We start from the raw sequence: 15183 nt of genomic DNA on the forward strand, positions 1-15183 counted from the left end.
AGAAAAGCAAAACATGAATCCTTTGTTTCTAGAATCATACTATTTAATTGCTTAAGGGGATCTTAGCCATCACTGAGTCCTGTTTTTCATTGTGTAGATTAGGAAGCCAAAGAGAAATTAATTGGGTGAGATGCCCAGAGTCACACATCTTGATTATAGTGGTGGTGGTGTGAATGATTATAGGGGTTGGTTCAAAAATTAGTACAAAGGCTAAGGAAAATTCCTTAAATTGGCCCCATGTACTGAATGTAAGGATTACAACTCAATTCAATAATTCTCACTTTTAATTATGAGGGAGGGATCCAGGGTGGAGAGGGAGACATGCTTTTGATTGTATGAGAGAGAATTACAGGTGAATGGAAGTAAGATGAGGCATGTACACATGATGCAGCTTCTCTATATGTACAGAACTCAAACTCAGAAATCTATGGAATCAGGCTGCATCTCACACCAAGAAAACACAGAGTCGTTTTTTAGGTTGGTGATTGTATTTATCCCTCATAAGTGATTTTAAATGATGAACCTGCGCTGACACATCGTTATTACCCCAAAGTCATAGGTTACGTTAGGGTTTACTCTTGCTGTTACTCATTTTGTGGGTTTGGTCAAATGTATAATGATATACATCTGCCTTAAGAGTATCCTACAGAATGGATACTATCCTACAGAATGGAGGATACTCATTTTTGTCAAGCAATTCAATTTATTGTTTTGTTTTCCACCATTTTGGTTTTGTTTTCTTCCCTATAATTTGCTTCTGAAGTGTTTTTGAGTGCCAGAGAACTCACCTTATATTTGCAGAGGAGCCACAAGGTGGCACTGTTGAAGTTCTCTTGATTTTCAGAGTATAGTTCAGAGGCAACCCCATCTCTTAGGGAGTATACAGCCTTGGAGAAGAAGCAGAACAGATGAACATGTGTTATGTATATAAATATGGTTAGTATAATTGCATACAATTCAGTTTTCATTACAGTGAATGTTAAGGCATTGTCCATATCTCTGTTAAAGTGGAATTTTGTGGTATTGAATATTACATGAAATGAATGGACCATTGGCTGGGACATGGAAATACTTTAGTTAAAATGCTATTTGTTTTAACAGGACTTGATCTGAACATATATACATATGTCAGTATATATCATACATATGAATCTAATAGCTGAGGACAAGCTGGCCAAGTTGATTGTGTTAGTTAGTATCTAGTAGACCTAGATTAAACATGGCATTAGTTCCTTAACACAGACTCTGCCTTAAGAGCATCACAGGAGAAACAGGTCCATGTCCATGTTCATACTTAGATTTAATAATGTGTGGAGCAACTTACGAATCATTATACTAGTTTGGTGTTTCATTATTACTGTACATCATCTTGAGTTTGAGTTTTTACACTATTGAAATTGACAGTCAACTTACGACTTCATTTGATTGTGAAAACCATTAATTCTATAAAAATTATCTATAATTTTAGCTTTTAAATGCTTGCTGTGAATATCATACCTGTCAGTATAGGGAAAATGGAAAATGTTTGTGGTCTCTGGCTCCTTTTGGCTCAGTGGAAAAAGTGATAATTATGATATGCCTTTCTAAAAATCATAGTAAATGTTTAGTCTGCAATGTCAATTTCTGCATGCTGAGTTTGCGGTTTGTAAAGAACTGTTGTTAATGGGAAAATTCATACCATGTAAAGTAGAGACAGATTGTATTTCAAAAAGGATGATAAGCATTGGTGATCTGTTTGTTGAGGTGTCTAAGCAATTAAGAGTTTTGAAACATTTGGCTTTCTGGCCCTGGTTTATTCAATTGTCTTATCCCCAAGAAAGGATGATGAGCCATATTGTGGACCATAAATGTGACAGAGATTAGATGAAAGGTCCTAGGAGATGTGGAAGAACCAGAGCATAGATAAAGCTTTAGGTTGGGTACACGGCCAGAGCAGCGTGACAGGAGAAAGTATGGGTGCTGGAGTCACACAGGCCCTTGGTTTGAATCCTAGCCCTTACACTCTACAGCTGTGTGGTCCCACTTTTTGGAGCCTCAGTTTCCTCATCTGTGTGGGAATAATAGCAATACTTTATGGGTACTGTGTGAGGATTAATGATGATACGTTATAGTATGCAGGGCATCTATTGGGTATTCTGAGGATGGCAGCTTAGAAAAACGCCCAGAGAGGCAGGAAACACCTGCTTCTCCAGAGGTAGTAAGATTTATTGCTAGGACATTTTAATTATTCTGAATTAATCCACTGATTTCCGAATTGATTCATCCTGACATCACATGACAAAGTGTGTGTCACTTTGTTGATTTGTTTCCTGGGTGTTTTATGGAAAAAGATGTTAGACTTTGTGAGCTGAGCCGCTTTTCACTTCATTTCTGTCTGAAACCTTACGTTGGTGTTTTCCAGGTGGAAGGCATCCGTTGAGGGACTGTTGCTGTTAGCAATTGCATTGTTTTCTTTTAAAACGTTTAGAACTTCAGATTTTACAACTAGATTTGTGACTTGGGAGGGGGAAGGGATAGCAGGGGTGGGTGGGAAAGGAAGTTTCTTTGCAGCTGCTCTTTGAAATGCATTTCTAAAATAATAAAAGTTTCTGTAATTGTGTGATCTAAGCAGCTGTGTTAAAACTGGTTGTAGTCAAGGGCATTGAATTGACATTTGAGTTTCATTTTGATACAGTGTTATTTACATATTGAGCTTTGAAATTTGTGCCTTTTAATTGTTTTAACTTATTATTGAAGTTTTTCCAGACTTTCATCTGGTTCCTGTAATTAGCAACAGCAGCGTGTCTTCAGCACTGTGTGCGAAGTGTTATGGCCTCAATTTTCTGAAGCTGTAATGTGTCCTCTTGTTGCCTTAGGAAAAGGGGGTGGTGGTGGGAGATGGGGGAGTCTCAGCATGATAGAGACAGTAATGAGAGCCAGACATAGGTACTTCAGAAAATGCTTAAATACCTCAAAGCACTTTTTAGCTCAGGCAAATGGACCGCCTTATTCAGTAACCTCTTTGTCCTGAACAGGCTTGAAACCAGAAAGTTACATGGTCTCCATGGCTCCTGAGGGTGGCCACTCTAAGGTACCTGAACAGAGATTGTTTGATTCCTGTTCTTCTCAAAACATTTAAGGGGCCATGAGACTTATACCAAAAAAACAGAGGGAGGGGGCTTAGCTTTTTGCTAGAGGGGATGCAAAATGCAGAAAGTAACAAGAAGAATGTTGTGTAGTGGCCTTGTCCATTGATATCCATTGAGATGATTTGGGGGAGAGGAGAACAAAGACTGACATTTCTTGAGTAAACTTCTTATTTACCCATCTCCTTACATATGCTGTCTTACTAACTTTCCCAACAAGACTGGGAGATTCCCTCCATGTAAAATGAGGGTATTTAGAGTAGCTATCTCAGAAGGTTATTGCAAAGATTATATGATGTAATTTATTTCAGACATTTAATATCATTCTGATATTATGGAAGACTGAGATCCTAAAAGGAAAACTGATTTGCTTAAGGTCACACAACTAGCAGTTGACAGAACTGAGATTCAACCTGGTTTATCTGACTTTCAGGCAGTGTGTTTTCCACAAGACTAAAACATGCTGCCTTATAGAGGGAGGAAGTGCATTTAAAGTATTAGACAAAGGAAATAGGTCAAATCTCATAGATATCACTCAGATGTTGCTTAATTGGACTGATAGCATTTGAAAGAGGAAGAAATAAGTATTAGTAAGGGATTTATTTCTGTAAAAACTCATTGATAGCCTAGTTGTGAGCAATTGATGGGGGAATCAAAGAGGACTAAAAGGGATATCATTGCTGTAAACTGATAGTTCCCAATATTTCAGTGTTATCTAGTGGCACTTCTTAAAAATACATATTCCTGGCTGGGCATGGTGGCTCATGCCTGTAATCCAAGCACTTCCGGAGGCCGAGTTGGGCGGATTATGAGGTCAGGAGATCGAGACCATCCTGGCCAACATGGTGAAACCCCGTCTGTACTAAAAATACAAAAATTAGGTGGGTGTGGTGGTGTGCGCCTGTGGTCCCAGCTACTCGGGAGGCTGAGGCAGGAGAATCGCTTGAACCCAGGAGGTGGAGGTTATAGTGAGCTGAGATGGCGCCACTGCACTGCATCCTGGTGACAGAGTGAGAATCGATCTCAAAAAATAAAAAAGAACAGATTCCTGGGCCTTACCATCTAGAGGTTCTGATTTAGTAGGTCAGGAGAAGATTGGGGGAATATTTTTTTGTTGCTGTTGTTTTAAAAATCAGTAACCCTGAGTTGAGTCAGATACAACCACACAGACTCATAGACCCCCCAGATAGGTGGAAGGTTTGGGTGCTGCTTTCCCATCACAGATGATGGGGATGTTGCAGCCTTTGAGGTTTGAAAAGGCAAGTACCTAATGCATTCTTTTTATTTTTTATATTGTTTTTAAAAGACAGAGTCTTGCACTGTCACCCAGGCTAGAGTGCAGTGGCGTGATCTCCACTTACTGCAACCTCCATCTCCTAGGTTCAAGTGATTCTCATACCTCATCCTCCCAAGTAGCTGGGATTACAGGCGTGTACCACTATAGCTAATCTTTGTATATTTAGTAGAGATGGAGTTTTGCCTTGTTGGCCAGACCAGCCTCAAACTCCTGGACTCAAGCGATCTGCCCATCTTGGCCTCCCAAAGTTCTGGGATTACAGGTGTGAGCCACCATGCAGCCCCTAATGCATCCTTGTCTTGCTGTTTGTTTCACCTTTCAGAGAGCAGAGGATTCTAGAGGGGAATTAATTAGAGATGTGTTTATAACCATTTAGGAGGATTTGGGGTTAATGATGTGAAGTAATATAAACCTTTAAAAGTGGCCATGTTCTTAGCCTGGGCAACATAGTGAGACCCTGTCTCTACTAAAAAAAATTTTTTTTTTTTTAAATTTGCCTGGCATGGTAATGTACACTTGTAGTCCCAGCTACTAGGGAGGCTGAGGCAGGAGGATCACTTGATTTTGGAAGGTCAAGGCTGTAATAAGCCATGATCATGTCACTGCACTTCAGCCTGGGTGACAGAGCGAGATGCTGTAATTAGCTGTGTTCTGATATTAAGTGCAGAAACCGGAAAAGGAAGATAGATAAGTACCCCAGCATTCGAAAGATTGAAAGAGCCAAGTCTGTTAGTCCACGGCTAGAGACTGAATGAAAATGTTTAGAGGACTGACAGATTCTGCAGTTTGAAATTCTGATTAATTTGTCAATCCTAGTGATGGAGAGGCACAAGTAGAACCCCATGTGATTATCCTTGGATTTCCCTGATTTTAAGTAAACATAGAAGATTGAAGAAAGGCGGCCAGGTGCAGTGGCTCACGCCTGTAATCTCAGCTCTTTGAAGGCCAAGGCAGGAGGATTGCTTGAGCCCAGGAGTTTTGAGACCATCCTGGGCAACATAGTGAGACCTCATCTCTGCAAATGATAAAAAAAATTAGCTGGGTGTGGGGGTATGTGACTGTAGTCCTAGTTACTTGGGAGGTTGGCGTGGGAGGATTGCTTGAACCCAGGAGTTTGAGGTGGCAGTGAACCATGATTGTGCCACTGTACTCCAACTTGGGTGGTAGAGTGAGTCCCTGTGAAACCTTTGAGAATGGCACCAAGAGGACCAAACCCCAAATAATGTAAAATTGGCCAAAATGTTGAAGTAAATTGAAAGAGTTGAAAACAAAATAATTAACTATTTGGAGCAAGATTATAAAGAATGAAGGAATAATGTGCTTAGAATAGATAGTGTAGTGATAATAGAAAGAAACAACGTATTTTCACTCCCATTAACCTAATTCCACCCCCCCAACCCAAGAATAATGGCTTTAAAGGAAAGGTTAGCAAAGTTGTATTTGAAAGATGTGAAGATATTTAGGAATCTCATAGCTCGTATAAACAAATAGGCCTAAATACATTGTATGTCTGGATAGTGGCAAAACCTGTGGTTGTGATTTTTCAAGTTGTAGAACATTGTGAAGTAATTGAAAACCAGTATGCAGAACTATTGGGTACGGTTGTGCCCTGTACAGCTTGTACAGTTGCACGTGGTAGTCTTGCATGATAGCACCAGAGATGACTGATGAACAGAATTCCTGGTTTTAAGAACTGGAGAAGGTGTTTTGGGGGGATTTAGCTATGAAATTAGATGTTGTACTTTAGCAGAATTCTTAGATGAGTTTCAAAGGCTAATCAGCCTCTGAAAAGATTGTGTATGGTTGTGTAAACCTAGAAGGATGTATACAGAATGTGAAAAGTTGTTCCCATCTCTGGGAAATGGGGTTTAGAGATGTAAAAAATTTTGCTCATCTACACTTTATAGATTTTCTGTAATGAATGTGAACTAGATATGTTTAAAAGGGATACCAAGCAGCTAGTGTCAACATGTAAGTGAAAAATTTCAATACAACTTCATGTAATAAACCCCAGCACGGGAACATGAAAGCAGCCATACCAAACTCACCTTATTTCCTTTTTGGATAAAGTTACCAGGCTAGTAGGTAGGTCTGAAGAATGAAGTAAATAAATGGTAGTATCATCATAGGCCGGTTTTTCCAAATACCTGAGGACAGAATAGAGAGATATGGGCTGGGCAGTGGCACATATAGATGACTGCAGACCGGATGGCTCAGTGTGGGTGCCCTGGGCATATTGATGAGTGCATCAGTGTTAGCTTGGAGGAAAATATTATAATAATAGCTACTAATAGCTAGTGTCATGGGTGCTGTCCTTGGTTCTGACCCATTTAACGTGTTTGCCAACACGGTTTAACATGTTTGCCTTAGTACTTTAGCCCATCATGCAGGTCTGGTGTGGAATACCCACTCTTCTGGATGTGACAAAAATCAGAATTCTAGAGACTGAAATGGATGGGTCAAAGCTTTGAAGGTGAATTATAGTAAGGATAAATATAAACTGCACAAAGCTGCCCCTGCCTTTCCAACTAACTGTACAAATAGAGCATTAGGGGACATTGTTTTAATAGGTGTTTTGGGGGGAGAGGCCTAGGATTTTATTCTAACGTACTGCCATGTTAGGCGTCTTCTGTGATATGACTGTCAGAGGAAGTCAGTGCAGCCTTTGATCACATTAACTGTAATATAAATGACACGCAGGAAAGGACAGTGGTCCCAGTGTAGTCTTTATTCTTAGATCATAGCTTGGGTCTTTGATCTAATCCAGAGTAAGACAATTTTAGTATATGAAGGACCTGGAAATTATAACCAACGGTATAATAATAGTCATTCTTAGAGTTGAAGAAACTTTAGTTTGTAAAGCATTTTTCGTGCATCATCTCATTTTGATATTTTCAGAATCAAGTAGAGATTATTATCATAATCTTATACGGATGAGGAAACTGAGACTCTGAAAGTTTAATAATTTACCTACATCTGGCCTTTCAACAACCAAGTTTAGTGCTATTATACTACTTCTAATTATTTTGAGAAAAGGAACAGATATTAACCTTGTAGAGTGCTTTATTGTCTATAAAATGTTTTTGTAAAACTGTTGAATTTGATTCTGACAGTGTGAGAAAGGACAGTTGTTACTGGTGGTTAGCATTTTGTATGTTAAGGCACAAAAATTCAAGGCACAGGGATGTTTCAGTGTTTGTTTCATGTCATAGAACTAGTTTAAGTGGTGAACCTGGGACTTGAAATGGGAATTTTCTGATGATATGTTCTGTGTTCTCATCCCTGCACAGAATAAGCTTGGGGATAAGCTTTATTTCTTGCAACTACAGAAGACATGCTTACTGCCACAGGATGGGGGTTTACAGGTGGCAACAGTGGTGGCCATGTTGATCATCTTCCCATTGTGAATGTCAGGCAGAGGCTGGGAGTGGTTTTCTTTGAGAGTATCCTTGTATCGTGTGGGAGGTTGAAGCCAATAACCTCTAAGATTCTAGGATTTGTAGACATGGGGCTATTGCTTTTGAAGATTGTCCCCATCCGTTTAGGAACAGAAAATGGATACTCATAAAAGATGAAAAGATTGACAGAAACACATTTAAGCACAATCGACTTTAATTATTGGATTGCCATTTAAGTTTTCGTAAGTTTTTCAAGATGAGTCGGTGTTTTACCTTGTTTGTCTTCTGACCTCCCGGGGATTTACACCGGGTATGGATTAATGGGGATACGATTTGTTATGAGAGACAGTGAATAAGATGGGAATGAACACAAACTTTGAAGCAAGAAATCTGAGTTCCAGTCTTGGAGTGTAAAATCTTGAGTTCTTTACCTCTCTGTACTTCATCTGTAAAATTTGGGGCATCATTGCCCCACAGGAGGGCTGTGAGAGTTATATAAAAGAAAACGAAGAGTTTTATCATAATATTTGACAAATACAGAACTGTCCAAGGTCAGCTCTTACACACAGAGAAGAGTTGCTGTTAATTGTTTATCGTAAAAAATCAGAACCAAAAAGAAGTGTGTATGTTTATGTACTCATGGATTTGAGTATCTGTACAACTTTTGATATTACTAAAATATTTCAGGATTTCTTTATTCCTCTTATCTTTAAGGAAATGATGGCTGGTTCTTTTCTATCTCTCTTCCCATTCCTTCATTCCCTTTTCTGTTTTGTAGAGCAAGGCTTAGATCACATAGCAGAAAACATTCTTTCGTACCTGGACGCCAGGTCTCTGTGCGCAGCGGAGCTGGTGTGTAAAGAATGGCAGCGGGTGATCTCAGAAGGGATGCTGTGGAAGAAGCTGATTGAACGAATGGTACGCACTGATCCCCTATGGAAAGGACTTTCAGAGAGAAGAGGGTGGTAAGTACTTGGGTTGCTTGTTCCCTTGAAAAAATTTCATTGACAGAGTCAACTTGATTAGTCAAAAGTGCAATTTTACTTGCAAATGTGCTGGCCTCTTTTTAAAAAGGGGGGAAAATGAGTGATCGAAAGTTGAAAGAAAAAGTTAAAGCTGTTAAAATTTCTCCCTCTGAAATGTGTATTTCCTTTATTAACTGTATTATATAGTTTGAATGGGATTTGGCTTTTCAAAGCTATGTGTTTATGCTTTTTCCTTCACGTTTTGCTTAGGTGATGATACCATTACCAAAATATAGATACGACAAAAATAAGAGGAAGTCAGGTAGTGCCACTTTCCTGTTTGTTATTACTTCTGGTAGAGGAAGTAATAGTGATAGGATTTTTCAGAGAAAACTCACAACTCTGATGCAGCTTTATAGCTAGCTCTATGCTGTATGGCCCAGTTAGCACAGAGAGAGCTACAGAAAGAGGGGCATATAGGGCTGTATTTTCCTTATGAGTGAGGGTCAGAGCTGTATTTTCCTTACGGGAGGAAGTTTGATGTGTGCTAAGTTAGATGTTTCACAATGTAGCGCTTTTTATTAAACTCTATGGAATAAAAGGCTAGATTGTTATATATTAGTACTCAGAAAACAGAAGATCAGGATTGTGTTAGAGAGCTGTGAATTGAGCTAAACTTGTCTCTGACATGTAAATTTGTCAGAAATCCTGCTTTTGAACAGTTAAAGCTCAATGCAAGTTAAAAGACATGAAAGATATATCTTTGTCAGCACCATGTTTAGATTTTATGTGCAAAAATTTTATGTGCAAAAATGTAACATCTGTTTGTTTTTATTTGCCAGGGATCAGTACCTGTTTAAAAACAGACCCACAGATGGCCCTCCAAATTCATTTTATAGGTCATTATACCCAAAGATTATCCAGGATATAGAGGTAACTTTATGATTTATCTGTTTTATGGGCTCTTAGTGTCTTGTTCTCGACTTTTTATGTTCCCTTAGAGTGTTCTTTTGTTCTAAAATCGTAGAACTAATAATTTTTTTTAAAAGTTGGGCTTTTGGAGTAAATGTGTCACGATGTATATAATCTGCAGCTCTTCTTCAGAAAAGATAATGTCTTTTGCAAAGAATATCTAACTTTTCTAAAACATGAAATGCTTCTGCAAGGCTGCCAGTTAATTCAAACCTTAATCTAAAATCATCCTTTTATTCTAATCTGATAAATTTTCCAAAATCCCTGGCCCCATTTTTTAAAGTAAGCATCGTTTTATATTTTTGAGCCATCTCTAGAGAACTAGAGAAGGCACATTCCAAGTTTTCTCTGTACATTACTCATAGTTTTTCATAAAAATGATGCAGATATCATTCTAAGCAACAGTTAGGTGGATTTATAGGGCAGATTATGCTCCTGGACCGTTTTGGATTTGAGCGTAACTTCACCAGACCAGTAAAACTCTGTAAACTTGATGAGAAACACTGGAGATGTTTGATATCGTTCATGTGTTCTAATTAGTTCAGTTTTACTATTTAGACTTTTTCCTTGAACCAGGAAAGACATGCACAGGCATTTCTCATTAACTCTTTCACATGTGTTCTTGGCAGGTCTTGGTTACTTCACTGTTTCCTCCTTGGCAGAAAAGTTTAGCCTTTGCTAGGCGATGCAATATCACCCATAAAGTTATATACTCAGTTTCCCAAATGTGAAGTAATCCTCTCCCCCAGGTGATAGACATAAAAGTTATTGTGCCAAAATTCATTAAGGGAGAAACATGTGCTTTTTCGGACCCCTCCCCCCTTCCAGGCAGATGTGAATAATGGAATCATTCCATTAATGGTAAATCTGAATGTGACTGGAATATCATTATTTAAAACACAAACTGTCTTGAATATTCTGCTGTCTGAAACGATTATAAGCAACCCTTTAAGGAGGTTAAATAAAAACTTTCACTAGATAAATCATAAAGTTTAAGAATTAATTGACCATTGGCAGTTCCAAACTTAGAGTAAGTTGCCCCTGCAGGGCTAGTGGCTGAGACATGGTGTTAACTTTAATCTTAGGTTGATGTGTGTGTGTCGTAGGGGAGATGGGGCTGTCGCTTACCCCTAGGTAGTTGTACTAAGGCATTTCTTATGTACACATCTTATAAACTACATTACATTCTGTTTTTTGTTTTCCTTTGATGAGGGGCAACTATTTACAAAGTTATCTCCAGACTTCTTTGAATAATTTTATCAAAAAAATTCTTTGGAAAGAAGGAAAGAATGATGTTTAAAAGAATGATGTTTAAAGTTAATTATGAACAGGAACCTTGGAAGAACTCTGATCAGGTTGAAGATGTGGTGACATAGATTATTTTATTGAATCCTGATGACTGCTCTTATAATTGACAATGTGAAATCAGTATTCTGTGACATGACACTATGTGACACCACCTGCCATCATCATTTCTTCAAGCTCAAATGATATTTTAAAGTAGGAGGGGAGGCAGGTGTGAGAGGAAACAGCTCTATGGGAAAACCCTGTGCGACACAACCTCTACATCACGGTGGTCTACCCAGTGGTTCTTAAAGTGTGGTTTGGAAAAACCCACTGGTTGACCACAAAAGTCTTCTCCAGATTTTTGTGGGCTAGACCTCTTAATATAAGCGATGATGTTTATACTTTGATATATGCACTACTAGTAATAATCATAAAAGTAATGTACCACTAATAGCATTTACTTATGCCAGATACTTTGTTAACTACTTTATAATGCATTTTCTCTTTTAACATTTTGGACAAAACCTGAAAGGTAGGCCAAGTACTTATTTAAATTTGAGGGAACCTTAGAAGGTTAAAACGGTTAAACAGTTCAGTCAGGATCACACAGCTAGTGGGTAATTGAGTCTGTGATCAACCGTATACCCTTCTACCTTAATACGAGTTTTTAACAATAGACCACTGCTACCACCTCAAAATAGATTTTTTTATTCCTGTTTTGGGAGTGTGTTTCATTCTGTCCAGAGTAAAACAGAATATAGAGAGTTATATGTAGAGAGTTCTTTCAGTGATCCTGGATCAAATGAGAGACTCTCACGGGCTTGACTCTGTTCATATGGCTGGTACAAAATCCTCACAAGCAGACTATAATAATTACAAATACCCACTTCAAGTCCTTACATATATCAAACTGTGTTGGGTGATTTACATAGGTTACTGTTTTTTATTCTTACAAGGTGCATGTTATTATCTTTATAATAGGGGGAAACTGAGACTAAAAGAAGTTTTAGGACTTGCTGCATAGTTAACTAGAAGAGATGGGATGGGATTTTAACTGAGGTCTGTCTAGCTCTATTCAGGCTGAGAGTTGTTGTTTGTCATTTTCAGAGTGGAAAATTCAAGAAGTGAGGGAGAAAGAGGCATGTTTTATGCCTGCTGAATTTCAAGGTGGTGTTTGCCTCCTTCTCTAATTGTGCGAATACTCAGTGTCCTTGACTGTTCATTGAAAAAAGGGTATGAGTTAAGATCTGATTAGTGGGCCCTGTTTTAGTCCACTTATGTGAAAGTAGTAGGGTTTTAAGCACATTGCAGAAAGATAAATGACACTTGGAATGTCAAGTGGCTGTTTTATGTCCCCCTCCCTCCCCAGTTGCCTGTACATAGCTTTAGAGTCTCTTGTGTTTTTTCCCATATACTTTGCAGGGTTGCCAGTTCACAACACCTTTTTCTTTTTTTCCTTCTTCCTCCACCTCGACAGCTTGGCTTATGTGCCGGCTCCTGTAATCTGTACATTCCCAGATTTGGCTTTGATGAACAGAAAGGAAATGTTCATCTCTGAATCTGCCCTTCTACATTGACCCACCAAAAATTGGCTTAATTTTAAGGGAAAATAGAGAACCTGGCTTAGTGCAGCCAACTCCTGTTATTCAGGAAATGAGGATGTGAGAAATGGAGTCTGGGGAGAATAAATATGTATTGTAAGCTTTCTGCAAAGGCTCATCTCGCCTGGGTGTTCTTGCCACACATAGAGAGGGTTTAGAGGGCCTCTGAATTGAGAAGGAATTCCTAGAAAACCTGAGGCTCACTCCTAAAAGAAGCAGCCATATTCTCCTTTGCTGTCTGGAGTCTTAGTTGTTGTTGTTATTGTTGTTACCATCAATGGTGGGCTGACTGTAGATGCTTTGCTACAAGTGATTTAATTTAATCCTCAAATTGTCAAAGCTGAGATTTTTACTCCAAAGTCCATGCTGCTTTCACTCTAGCGTGCCCCCAAGTGCCCATTAACAGAGAGTTGGGAGTTGTTATAGCAGCCCTAGAGTTCTGGTATTCTGAACTTGGGTTTTTCTCTTTTGCCATTTGAGTAGTGACAAACTCCTTCAAGTAATCTACCTTCTTCCTCTCTTCATTCATTGCATTGAAGCCTTTGAAGTGCTCTTCTTGGACAGACCACTGGGAAAATGATGGTGTGTTGTATCACACCTTTTAATAAGCCACATTTTATTCAGGGAAAGCAGGGAGCTTTTTTTGTGGTTTGCAAACCTGATATTAACATTGTCCTGACCAGAAAATGTCAAAACTTGCCCACCCACCCAGTTGTGTTTAGGCTTCTAAAAATAATGTTATTCCTCCATACTCAGACATCTGTTTTCACTCTATTGCCAATTTAAATGCCGCTGTATACTCTGTGTATCATGGCTACTTTCCCAGTATTTTGAAAATTTGTGCAGGGTAAGGGGATTTTACAAGTTCTCAAAAACATGAAATATTCCTCTACAGTAGCCATACCACATGATGGCTAAGTGAAATGATAGGTATCCACATAATTAAAGAGGTGCACCTGTGTATGACCTCTATTCCTGCTGCTGGCATTAGGATAATAGTTGGATTCCATTTGAAGGCTGAGCCTCTTCCTGGGAATGGTTAGGGAAGGCTCAGGCTTATTAGCATTAAATATCAGCCTACACTGAGACAACGATTTCTGGCAACTTTGTGAGAATTATGTATTTGTTGTTGCAGCCCACTTTCTTTTTGGTTAACGTTTTCAACAACTGAAGAAGAACGTAACTACCATTTGCTGGCACTATAATGAGAACTTACATACATAATCTCATTTGAACCTTAACAGTGGTTTTGAGGGAGTAGATATTACTCTTCCCATCTTTACAGCAGTGGAAGTCCTTTGCCGAAGTTGCTACTTGACCCAGGTATTTTCTACCACAGTGGGCTACCTGCCAGTTTTAAATGTCTAGTTTTTCTAAAAAAAGACCTGGCTTATAAGCATTCAGGTAAAAGTCGAGGTCGTCAGACATCATGGGGGTAGTTTTTGAGGCTGGCGTAGTTGACAGGAAGTGCTGCTTTTTTGTGCAGGTGGCCTAGGGAATTGAGAAGAGGAATTACCCAGGGTTGGTGCGCAGCAAAGCAGTCAACTCCCTGCTCTGGCTCCGTGTCTCTTTCACGGCTTTTCAAAACAAGCTACACTTTGGGATTCAAGAAACTGATGATTTCTAAAACAGGCCTAGGTGAGGACTTTGTAAAATGACACATCAGGAATTGGTTGACAAACTATTTCTTTTAAAATGCAGAAACTTATTCGAGAAAAGTAGGCTTTTTGTAAGTGTTGAGAAGCTAAGCCGTTTGCTAACTTCCGTTCAACTTAGAATGAAAATCTGGTATCTAGCAGAGCTTTTGTGAGGTCCTCTTCCCTAGCTCTTACTTGAGGGTTGGGGATAGAGAGTATAGCTCAGCCTTTACTGTTGTTGTCATCCTCTGTCCAGACATCTCAGGGGACTGATGTATCACAGGCTGAGTGTGTACAGAGGACCCTGGCTCCTCTGGGCAGTCTTCTCTGCTGCGTCTTCAGGGTTTTGGGTACAGTTAAAGATTGTAGCCACATCACCCACTTCTAGGAAACATTTTAGAGTAGTGGGAGAGCATGTAGGAAATTCTTTTTGGTATAGGGATTCCCCCCACCCCCTCTTTTAAATTAAAATAATTGTTTCCCCCTCAAACTCTCATGCGGTAGTAAATGTGCTTTTTCTAGTCATTGAAATATAAAGCGAAACAAAGCTACTTACTGCTTCAGTGTCATCTTAAAGCAATTGTATACCTCTTAAACCTAAGAACAGCTTGGTAACACCTGGCATATATGTAAAAACATATTATGTATTCATCTTTGTAATACTGTGGGTTCATATGAACTCATACATTCTGTAGCAACTCTGTGGGCCCCCAGAGGGTATAACGTGAACATTTGTAACCACTGCCAGGAGTCACTGGCCACAAAGTAGACTTGTTACCAGTACATCTGCCTACTAAATCAGCATTTTCCTGGAGTGCTCAGCATGCTGAGATGGCTCAATCATGATCTAAAAATACATTGTTTCTCTCAATGATTCCATGCGTTGAGTTCTGCTTAAGAA

The 15183-nt window shown here is 39.1% G+C and overlaps 1 protein-coding gene across 7 annotated transcripts in view; it reads left to right on the forward strand.

Annotated features, from left to right (window-relative positions):
• The window catches only part of LOC105480870 (F-box and WD repeat domain containing 11), a 140505-nt gene that overhangs the window by 95779 nt on the left and 29543 nt on the right, over positions 1-15183 (forward strand). For all 7 annotated transcript variants that reach the window (XM_011740064.3, XM_071098092.1, XM_011740066.3 and 4 more), the window contains 2 exons: positions 8599-8785; positions 9628-9718. In XM_011740064.3, the coding sequence (XP_011738366.1) occupies positions 8599-8785; positions 9628-9718 (278 nt within the window). The remainder of the gene's footprint in view (positions 1-8598; positions 8786-9627; positions 9719-15183) is intronic.

The sequence above is a fragment of the Macaca nemestrina genome, chromosome 6 (assembly GCF_043159975.1).
Source record: "Macaca nemestrina isolate mMacNem1 chromosome 6, mMacNem.hap1, whole genome shotgun sequence".
NCBI lineage: Eukaryota > Metazoa > Chordata > Mammalia > Primates > Cercopithecidae > Macaca > Macaca nemestrina.